Below are 12250 nucleotides of genomic sequence, written 5' to 3'. Positions count from 1 at the left end.
CCGTCTGATAGTCGGTGGCAGTGCATGCATCTGACTCCGCCATTTCTCCGAGGCCGGGCTTCTCCATCACCCGCTTCCCGCCGTTGCAAATCAGGAGGTTGTCCTCTGCTTTGGGGCAGGTCATCTCCTTGCAGCCAGAAGCGCAGGGGGCGGTATCCATTTCTCGCGCCATTCTGGTAGTCTCCTCCCATAGCACGCCCTCCTTCTTCTCCGAAGTAGCAATGGCGGCGGCTTTTGGCGGGAACTTCTCTCGGTCAATGGTAGCACACAGTCTCTCAATAAAGCTACAGTCCAAACACAACAAATCACAGTTTCTAGGCACACATGACCTGATTCTTCAGGCTTAAGTAGATCCTGTTCGTGACGCCAAGTTTGGAGCGCCCCCACACCGCCACAGGGCCGAGGGGATACCCGGAGCCGGGCCTCTGAGTCTCAGTCCTGGGGTTGTCACGGTGGCTAGACCCGGTCCGTGGCCCTGTCTGTCAGTGGGGGACGTCCGGTGCAATAGTGGTGTTAATGGTGGTGTAACAGTGCAGTGATGGGGTGCAGGTCGCGGCAAATAACGAGGACACCAGGTTGCAGTCTCTTTACCTCTTTACTGGAGATCTCTGGGTCCTCAGTCCAGAATACGGTTCACCAGGCTGCGCAAGTCCGGCCGGTCCAATGGCACCTCCAGAGTTCTCCTCACAGGTGGAAATCAGTGCCCTCCTTCTAGCGCTGTGTGTTGTAGTCCTTCCCTGCTGTGCTCACGGAAAGTACCCCACAACGGTTGTGTCTGTTTCTTAAGTTCCCTCACAACTCGATTAATTGATGTTCTTCTCGTATTCCATCCCTCCCTGTTATTCAGGTTGGAACGGCACCCGTTTGTCAGGTAGGCCTGGAGTTCTTCCGGGACCCTAGAGACGCCCCTCTCCCGCAATTGCCCCCCAAGACTTCATAGGTGATATGTGTTAGACAGCCCGCCTTAAACGGACTGCCCTGCCGCTGTTTGGAGTATGGCTTGAAGCTGTATGTTATTCCACTCCCTCGGCGTTCCGGCCACCGGTAATGCGCCTCAGTAGGATGTTGCTCCGGTCTTACAGCATGACCCCTACTGGTATTCTCCTTTCGCTTGATCTCGTTTCTCACTCAGCACAATCTATCTCGCTTCTAGTCCTTTCTTAGGGCACCGCCGCTATGCTGAGCAGGCACGGTCCCGTTACGTTCTTTCCAATGCCAAGCCTCTGTCAGGATCCCACCCCTGACAGAGACCCTACTGTCTCTTCCTCCACAACACCCTCTGCCACAAGGTGTTGCTTCGTTCAATCCAGTCAGCTTTCTCTTCTAACTTCCTGCCTGACCCCCAGTTTACCCACTATGGTGGGGAGTGGCCTAATGAATAGCACCCTTAGCTCCCCCCGGAGGCCCAGCTGTGAAACATATTGGTGTCTGTGATACCTGATCAGAGGAACTCCTTCAGTGCCATCGAACGCACCATGGCTCCCCATAGTGGCGGATCCACAGTACTGCAACGACCAGGACTCTGGGGCGCTGCACATGCGCATTTAGGTACTTTGCCCTGCCCTCGGCAGGGCAGAAAGAAATATGCCTGCACAGAAGGAGGACAGCGATCACAAGAAGAGAGGAAACACCAGATCAAGACAAGCAACGCCTATCCGACCGGACCCCCCCGAAGGTGAGTATAATAAAAGGTCATTTTTGTGTTATGGCGATCTCATTGCGGACATATACAGTGGGGAAAAAAGTATTTAGTCAGCCACCAATTATGCAAGTTCTCCTACTTAAAAAGATGAGAGAGGCCTGTAATTGACATCATAGGTAGACCACAACTATGAGAGTCAAAATGAGAAAACAAATCCAGAAAATCACCTTGTCCAATTTGGCAAGATTAATTTTGCAAAATATAGTGGAAAATAAGTATTTGGTCATTAACAAAAGTTAATCTCAATATTTTGTTATATATCCTTTGTTGGCAATGACAGTGGTCAAACGTTTTCTGTAAATCTTCACAAGCTTGGCACACACTGTTAGTGGTATGTTGGCCATTCCTCCATGCAGATCTCCTCTAGAGCAGTGATGTTTTGAGCCTGTCACTGGGCAACACAGACTTTTAACTCTCTCCAAACGATTTCTATGGGGTTGAGATTTGGGGATTGGCTAGGCCACTCCAGGACCTTTATATGCTTCTTACGAAGTAACTCCTTCGTTGCCCTGGCAGTGTGCTTGGGATCATTATTATGCAGAGAGCCATCCACGTTTCATATTCAATGCCCTTGCTGAAGGAAGGAGGTTTGCACTCAAAATCTCACAATACATAGCCCCATTCATTCTTTCATGTACACAGATCAGTCGTCCTGGTCCCTTTGCAGAGAAACAGCCCCAAAGCATGATTTTGCCAACCCCATGCTTCACTGTTTCTAACCAAACAGTTCTACTTTGGTTTCATCAGACCATATGACATTCTCCCAATACTCTTCTGGATAATCCAAATGCTCTCTAGCAGACTTTAGACGGGCCCGGACATGTACTGGCTTAAGCAGGGGGACACGTCTGACACTGCACGATCTGAGTCTCTGGTGGTGTAGTTTGTTACTGATGGTAGCCATTGTTATAGTGGTCCCAGCTCTATGCAGATAATTCACTAGTTCCCACTGTGTGGTTCTGGGATTTTTCTCATCGTTCTTGTGACCATTTTGACCCCACGAGGTGAGACCTTGCATGCAGCCCAGATCGAGGGAGATTATCAGTGCTCTTGTATATCTTCAATTTTCTTATTATTGTTCCCACAGTTGATTTCATCACACCAAGCTGCTTGTCTATTGCAGATTCTTTCTTCCCAACCTGGTGCAGGGCTACAATTTTGTTTCTGGTGTCCTTTGACAGCTCTTTGGTCTTCACCAAAGTGGAGTTTGGATTGTGACAGTTTGAGGTTGTGGACAGGTGTCTTTTATACTGATAACAAGTTCAAACATGTGCCATTACTACAGGTAATGAGTGGAGGACAGAGGAGCCTCTTAAAGAAGAAGTTATAGATCTGTGAGAGCCAGAGCTCTTGCATGTTTTTAGGTGATAAAATACTTATTTTCCACCATATTTTGCAAAAAAATCTTGCCAAATCAAGACACGGTGATTTTCTGGATTTGTTTTCTCACTTTGACTCTCATAGTTGTGGTCCACCTATGATGTCAATTACAGGCCTCTCTCATCTTTTTAAGTCGGGGAACTTGCATAATTGGTGGCTTACTGAATACTTTTTTCACTACTATATATAGCATTCTAGCGTGCTGTATGCCTGTATACTGTGTAAGGGCTTAGAGGTGGTTGCTCTTCTTTATATGGGAAAGGTTCCCTTTAATCTGTCTGAAGGTGTTAGGCTACATTACCATGATGAGATTTTGGTGAGTTTTTCATTTTGCAGAATTTCTGCATCTATTATGTAAATTAAAATTAAGCACACCAGTAGCGCTTCAGAAACTGTGAATCCTGCAGCGGATACAAATACAGTGCCACCCTTCTGTATTAGTAGCTATAAACAGGTATATATATATAAAAATAATCCGCGCTGGGTTCTCCAGTTTTGTGACCACTAAATACCTCCAAAAACAATAAATATTTGCACCTTTTATATGACTTTAAAAAACTATTAAAAAATAAGTTTGTGCTGTGTTTTAAAATAGCTCCACCGTGGAGCACGACATTACCATACGGAAATTCTGAGCGAGATAATAAAGTGATTTTTTATCTGGTGCGGTATAGTCGATAATGTCCACAGTTCCCTTTAGTCGGTCTTTGTAAAAGTCCAACTAGTTTCAGAATAGGACGTATTCCTTCATCATTCCCTGATGAAGGAATACGTCCTATTCTGAAACTAGTAGGAAATTAGTCCACCATGCTATCTGTAGCAAGTCACGTGAGCAATCACATGACCGTGACGTCACGCAAGGTCCTGCAGAGGCAGAGAACCGAGAGCTGCACAACAGCGCTCAGTCGCTACTAGCAGTGAGCGAGCATAGGGCTGTTTGCCGCCGGCCGGGGCACTGCCTGGAGCCCGCTCACGTGAAAGCAAAAGAGGAAAAAAAACTCCACTGAAGCCGCATTTTTCCACATTTGGACTTTTACAAAGACCGACTAAGGACTGTCCCACACGTCCAGATAATTCCGGTACCGGAATAAATCGGTACCGGAGTTATCCGTGTCCGTGTGCCTGGGAACTCACGGAGGCCATACGTGCGGCACACGTGTGCCGCCCGTATGGCGAGTGGGTACCACACGGAGCGTGTGGTACCCACTCTGCATCATGCTGAAGCCGCGATTCATATCCTCTCTGCAGTAGCGTTTGCTGCAGAGAAAATATGAATAATAGTGTTTAAAATAAAGATCTATGTGTCCGCCGCCCTCCCACCCCCTGTGCGCCCCCCGCTGGTCAGAAAATACTTACCCGGGTCCCCCATCGGCTGTCGCTCCTTCCTGGTCTGGCCGCGGCTTCTAGTGTATGCGGTCACGTGGGCCCGATCATTTACAGTCATGAATATGTGGCTCCACCTCCCATAGGGGCGGAGCCGACTATTCATGATTGTAAATGATCGGCCCCACGTGACCGCATACAGTAGGAGGCACGGCCAGACCAGGAAGGAGCGAGGGAGCGGGTAAGTATTTTCTGACCAGCGGGGGGGCGCACAGGGGGTGGGGGGGCGGCGGACACATGGATCTTTATTTTTAACACTATTCTTCATATTTTCTCTATAGCAAACGCTGCTACAGGGAAGATATGAATACCGGCTTCAGCACCATGTGGGGGGGACAGCGCTTACTGTAGCGCTGTCTCCTGCACGCACACGGACCCCAGACGGAGAATGTCCGTGTGAGGTCCGTGTTTTACGCGGACCCATTGACTCTATTGGGTCCGTGTAAAACGTGCGCTCCCACGAACACTGACATGTCTCCGTGTTTGGCACACGGAGACACGGTCCGCAAAAAATCAATGACATCTGCACAGATGCATTGATTTTTATGGGTCTACGTGTGTCAGTGTCTCCGGTACGTGAGGAAACGGTCACCTCACGTACCGGAATCACTGACGTGTGAAACCGGCCTAAAGGGAACTGTGGACATTATCGACTATACCGCACCAGGTAAAAAATCACTTTATTATCTCGCTCAGAATTTCCTTATGGTAATGTCGTGCTCCACGGTGGAGCTATTTTAAAACACAGCACAAACTTATTTTTTAATAGTTTTTTAAAGTCATATAAAAGGTGCAAATATTTATTGTTTTTGGAGGTATTTAGTGGTCACAAAACTGGAGAACCCAGTGCGGATTATTATTATTTTTATATATATACCTATTATGTAAATTAGGCTACTTGCGTTTTTGTGTTCAGTTTTATTACATGCATTTTTATTGTGTTTTTGACCCTGCATTTTTGTCTCTTTTTTGGTATGTCATGTTTTAAAAAAAGGTGCTTTGGTTTTAATACTTCCTGGTATTTTGCTTTGACAAAACTTCATTGATATAATTATGTACGTATTATATGCATTTTTATGTATTTCTGCAGCGAAAACACTTTAAAAAATGTGCGTTTTTTACCTCAGGATTTTCGTCATCTAATGCAATCTATTGGGAAATTCTGCACATAAAACTCACCATACACACATAATTTTAGGAAGACTGTTATTACTTCAGCAAAGTGGTGTTGGAAGGGTCGAAGGTATAGGATTAACTACAGTCTAGAGCACACATGTCAAACTCTGGACTGCAGGATGATTATATTTGGCCAAAGATGCCGACACCCCCCTGACATCGCACCGTAAAGTTGTAAACAATGATGGACGCTCCCTCTGTATCTGATGTCTAGTGCAGCGGGCATGATGACAACTATCTTGAGCCCGCTGTGCTGAGCAGTGAATAGCTTCAGAGCGCTCATTGCCAAGACAGGAGTAGCGGGGGACCAGGGAGAGGTGAGTATTTTTTTTTTATGTGGGGTCTATTATGCTGTATGGAGAGCTATGTGGGGCCATTATACTCTATGGTGGACTATGTGGGACCATTATACAGCATGGAGGACTATGTGACATACATGACATATGCTTTTTACTGCTCTTACATAACATATTATGTTATTCCAATAAGATTGTTTCCATATGAAAATGTTAATTGTTATTTTTGATGATAAGGAAAAATATCCTAAATTGTGGATATTTTTTAAAGTAAATATCTTAAGGTTGGCTCGCGATTTTGTCCGAGTTTGTCCAACTCTGTGTGTTTGAGTTGACATTCCTGCTCTAGAGCCACTATACGGCCAGCTGGTAATACATTAAAAGAGACAATTCTCTTTTCGGGTCATGCCAAAAGCCTAGTTTTACTGCAATAATCTTAAGATAATGTTTCAGACCTCCTGTTAAATTGCCGTTAAAAATTCTGGATGCTTCTGGGGGAAAAAGGAAAACTAAAATAGTAGATAGAGATATTTTAATATAGACATGTTCAGCATAATCATATAACGTTTTGCCATTGCAGATCCTCTCTTTTGGTCACATTGGTCTCCATGGAGTACTTGCTCCTATACAGGATGTGGAGAAAAAGGTATCCAGATCAGACAACGTACCTGCGTCAATGAGCAGCCTGCAATGTTACTGAGCCTAGAAAAATGTAAAGGGAAAGCCACTGAGCGAAGAGTCTGCATAACTCCACCATGCAAACTAGGTAATCTACCAAGGCAAATACAGTTACAGGAGGAGTCTCATAAAGACAATATTTGTCCATAATCCATGTAGAAATCAAAAAAGGGGTCTTCGACTCAGCGCACCCTTCTATGACTATGAGTAAGTCTCTTTGTGGTAGTCACTGCAGAGGTAAATTATGCAAACCTTGGCTTAACTTGTACTAGGGGTAGCTGCGATGAGGCAACCCCTTTAACTGTGTACAGTGTAATGGTTGTGTCTAACCGTGCAGGAATATGGTCTGATCATACCATAGCTCCTGGGCAAGAGGGGATGGAAAAGAGTATACAGACATTACAGCAGGGACTCACAGCTGATTCTTTCTGTGAGGTAAAACATTTCCCTGCCTGTGTTTAAAAAATGTTTTACCTCCTCAAAGAAAGGACCAGCTGTGATCCCATGCTGTAATGTCTGTATACACCCCCTACCCCCCCTTCCCTATTCCCCTTGCTCAGGAGATGTGATATGATCAGACCATGTCCCTGCATGGTCAGACACCGCCATTAAACAGTACACAGCAGGGACACATTTGTAAGATTATCTCAGCACAGGAACATTTGTTTTTTATATACATCCAATTGTGGAACTTATTATTATTCCAAGATGTATTGATTAAAATGAACTTTTGTTCATGGGAAAACCCCTGTTCTGTTTGTTCTGCTTAGAACAGATAAATGGAACAGACAAATGGTATTAGTATTCTATACATTTCTGATTCAAAGTTACAGGAGCTTCATTGGTATAAATGGGGTCCATCTTGTTTCCGTTGATTGTTTTGTTTTTTTTTAGAAGGAAAGAAAAAGTTCTGCATGAAGGACCTTCTTTCTTTTCTAAAAAAAACCCCCAGAAACCAGACACAAAATAGATCAATGGGGCCCCTCTGCTTCCGCTTGAAACATGAATGCACTGGATCATTGAGTACTGCAACCTCCTGCTCTGTGGCCTCCCCTCAAAAACTCTCGCACCCCTCTAATCTATTCTAAGCTCTGCTGCCCGACTAATCCACCTGTCCCCCCACTATTCCCCGGCCTTTCCCCTCTGTCAATCCCTGCACTGGCTCCCCATTGCCCAGAGACTCCAGTACAAAACCCTAACCATGACATACAAAGCCATCCACAACCTGTCTCCTCCATACATCTGTGACATGGTCTCCCGGTACTTTCCTACACGCAACCTCCGATCCTCACAAGATCTCCTTCTCTACTCCCCTCTTATCTCCTCTTCCCACAATCGCATACAAGATTTCTCTTGCACATCACCCCTACTCTGGAACTCTCTACCACAACATATCTGACTCTCGCCTACCATCGAAACCTTCAAAAAGAACCTGAAGACCTACCACTTCCGGCAAGCCTACAACCTGCAGTAACCAGCGATCGACAAAACCGCTGCATGACCAGCTCTACCCTCACCTACTGTATCCTCACCCATCCCTTGTAGATTGTGAGCCCTCGCGGGCAGGGTCCTCTCTCCTCCTGTACCAGCTGTGACTTGTATTGTTCAAGATTATTGTACTTGTTTTTATTATGTATGCCCCTCCTCACATGTAAAGCGCCATGGAGTAAATGGCGCTATAATAGTAAATAATAATAATCTTAACTTTGTTCATTTAACTATTCTAAGCGGTAACACAAATAGTATAGTTAAATGGACATGTGAACAGAGCCTAACAAATATCAACAGAGATGCCATAAACCTGAACAAATAATACTAAAAGATAAAAAAAAATCCAGGATAAGATAGAAATTCTATATTTCTGTCAGGGTAAAAGAGTTGTATGCACAGTTCAATCTGATTAGCCATCGTTTCATTGTTCATTATGTTTTACAGGCAAATGGTCTTCTTGGAGCACCTGGACACCTTGTGCAAAAACTTGTGGTGGGGGAAAGAGGGTCCGACGTCGAACGTGTCCCAGCAATGCAATTCCTTGTTCTGGTCCTTCATTCCAAATTGAACAGTGTGGGACATCTCCATGCACAAGTAATCTAATCATACAAAAATATGCATGCTTACAATCAGGGGCGGACACTAATAGCTTGGGGCCCCTGTGCAAGAAATGGGTCTGGCCCTCCTCCCTGCCCAGTACGCTGCTTATGATGAGGGCAATCTGGCAATGGGACCCCTGGAGCCTCAGGCTCCAAGAAACAAGGCAGATCGACCTCGTTATTACTGCCCTGCTTGTAATAATGAGGGTGATCTGCCTTGTTTCTTGGACGTACATAGCAATCACAGGGCCCCATAGCAAAAGTTCTATTTGGGCCTCCCCACACCTCTAAAAATATATTAATTTATATTTTTTCACTGTATGTGTAATAAATAATACGGTAAATGTAATAAATAAATAAAAAAATATATATATACTGTATATATATATATATATATATATAAAATATCCGATAACATTCGTTTCTACTGGTTCCAGCACAGTCATACTTGCAGTCAGGTGACAACTAATGTCAGCTGTCAGTGAATAGAACACTGCAAGACGTGGCTGACACGCTAGTTGGCACATGACAGCAAGTGTGCAAAGCACCTCCTCATGGTTACATGATAACTGCTGGAACTGGCAGAGCCCGACCATGTATATATTACATTACATTATATGTCTGGTATCTGTATCACCTGGTATCTACTTTATTAATTATCAATGGAACTGATGGAAATAGCCTAGGGCAGCGCTCAGCACCTCTATAGATAATGAATAGAGCAGAGGCCGGCTCTGCTCCATCTAGGGTGAGACTGCAGAGCCCTGTTCTCAGAATCTCTGGGGGGCTCAATGGTCAAATCCCCAGTGATCACACCATACATACATATAACGTACATACATACACACATATACACCGTACATACATATAACGTACACACATCTATCGTACATATACACACAGATACACACATATATACAGTACATACACACATATATACCGTACATACACACACACATACTGTACATACATACACTGTACATACACACAGATACGCATATACCGTACATACATATAACGTACACACATCTCCATACATACACAGACAGATACACATACATATACCGTACATACATATAAAATACGTACACACATATACCATACATACACACACATATACATACCGTACATACATACACTGTACAAACACACAGATACACATACACCGTACATACATATGACATACACACATCTACCATACATACACACACAGATACACATACATATACCGTACGTACAAATACCGTACATACATGCACACATACACATATCGTACATACATACACTGTACATACACAGATACACATATACCATACATAGACAAACACAGTTATATACACATATAGTATACCGCATACACATATACATAAACATATATTGTACATACATACACATACCGTACATAAATATATGTGTGTATATATATATATATATATATATTATATATAGTTGTGATGCCCAGGAGACCGAGGTACCCAGCACCAGATCAATGAGGTCTGTTTCTTGAGGGGGATGTCACAAGTGGCTTGACCCGGTGCTGTAGCCTCAGGCGATGCACAGTGTAAGGGATATCGTGAAGGAACAGGCACTTACTTGATCAGCAGCAGGTCCTCTCAGCAATGATAATCCCGACCCTGGATAGACAGCTATTGTCCAAATGAAAGACTGAGGCGCTGAAACGTTTAACCAGTTTACTTCAACATAAAGGGATTTGCAACCAATACTGTCACCGGAGTCTGTATAAGAACTCTGAATTACTTTGACCCTGTCGGGATTTCCATCTCTTATTATGCGCAGTTTCTGTATGGCCCTGCTGCTGTATGTGAACTGGCTGCCGACCCAATTTGTCCCTTTCGGATTCTGGTTAGACGGACAACCCGAGTCCTTTTTGCCAGTTTACCCCCTCTGGGAGTACTGCTGAACTCTGTGTCTGTTGCTGCGTCTGACCCTAGTGAAGTTGATATCACCTCACGTCGTTCCGGTTGCTGTATTATATATAATGAATATAGCCACGGATCTGGTATCCGTCTCTGCGCCTATTCTGGGTAATGATTAATGCTACCCGGTTCTCACAATGTCCCTTTCCCCTATTCTCCTTTTCCTCAGGCCGATGATTTTGGACTTATCAACCGTCGTGGGGTTGTTAGAGATTCAGCTGTATGACCTCTCACTCCTAACTCCTTAGCTCAACTGCCTGTTCTCTTTCTCCGACCAGTATGGATAAAGGGGAGTACCTGGAGCTCGCTCTTCTGACCGGAGGTGGTAGTGCAGTCTTGCTATTTTAGTATTTGTATTTAGTGTCAGTAACTGTTTTTGTGGCAAATACCCTAGGGGCGCCACATTTATATATGTATATATATATATATATATATATATATATATATATTGTAGCATGGCTAAAGGGTGTGTAGTCGACGGGAGGTATGTGCCATATAAGTGCCTTGTTGCTGTAATGTAGCCCGGAGTATTTATTTGTTGTATATAACCATGTATATATGTGTGTTCCAGGACCTGTGGTGATGTCAGACCACATGGCTAATCATGTGATGGGTTACTGGGTGTGGTTAGCTCTATATAAGACAGGCAAATGCTTAACACAGGAGATATGTGTGGAGCTGCTAGCCTCCAGAGTGTGTTAAGGTTCTAGGTCTGAGCCTGAAAGACTGGACACTTTGTTTTTCCTTTTCCTGAACTAAAGGCTATTTGTTTGCTGTTATTTTGCCACTTGGTTTATGATGTAATAAACCTATGAACTTTTAAAGGAACGTGCCTCCTGAAGTGGCAGCTATCGCACCTGAGTGAGTGAAATCCCTACAATATATATATATATATTTATTTATTTCAAACACACACAATACATATATATATATATATATACATATATATATATATATATATATATATATATATATATATATATATATATATATATATATATATACAGTATATATATATATATATATATATATATATCTCCAAAGACATATTGATAGGGAATTTAGATTGTGAGCTCCATTAGGGACAGTGCTGATAATGCGTGCAAACTGTGAAGCACATGTGCCTGTTACTAAAGGGAATGAATATTCACTGCTCTCCATGCTCATGAATACGGTATATATCAGTGAGCGCTATATAAAAATAAAGATTATTATTATTCATCTCAGTAAAAAAAATATAAGAAAAAGAAAATTAGAGCAGCACAAAGAAAGAGTCCGGGTGCAGAGCCCCCCCAGGCAAATACCAAACCTCAATTATAAAAAAAGAAAAATTGGAGGCAGCACACCGTTCATAGTGAAAAAGAGCTATTTAATCAGCCCAGAAAGCGATGTTTCGGTCCTAACAGGAACCTTTCTCAAGTAAAAAAATATAGATAAATATTTTTTAGAGCTGTTGGTGCCCTGTGATTGCTATATGTACCCCTGCTTGCAGGGCAGTAATAATGAGGGCAATCTGACTTGTTTCTCGGAGCCTGAGGCTCCAGGATCCCATTGCCAGATTGCCATCATCATAAGCAGCGTACTGAGCTGGGAGGGGGGCCCAGACAC

General features: G+C 43.6%; 1 protein-coding gene across 2 annotated transcripts in view; it reads left to right on the top strand.

Annotated features, from left to right (window-relative positions):
* Positions 1 to 12250, top strand: part of CILP2 (cartilage intermediate layer protein 2) — a 215418-nt gene that overhangs the window by 155461 nt on the left and 47707 nt on the right. The window contains exons 3-4 of one of the 2 annotated variants that reach the window (XM_077252307.1): positions 6518 to 6703; positions 8551 to 8700. In XM_077252307.1, the coding sequence (XP_077108422.1) occupies positions 6518 to 6703; positions 8551 to 8700 (336 nt within the window). The remainder of the gene's footprint in view (positions 1 to 6517; positions 6704 to 8550; positions 8701 to 12250) is intronic. The other variant, XM_077252315.1, reaches the window with a different exon arrangement.

Source organism: Ranitomeya variabilis, chromosome 1 (genome assembly GCF_051348905.1).
Source record: "Ranitomeya variabilis isolate aRanVar5 chromosome 1, aRanVar5.hap1, whole genome shotgun sequence".
Lineage (NCBI taxonomy): Eukaryota > Metazoa > Chordata > Amphibia > Anura > Dendrobatidae > Ranitomeya > Ranitomeya variabilis.
The sequence above is the reverse complement of the archived record's forward strand: the minus strand, read 5'-3'. Positions and strand labels throughout refer to the sequence as shown.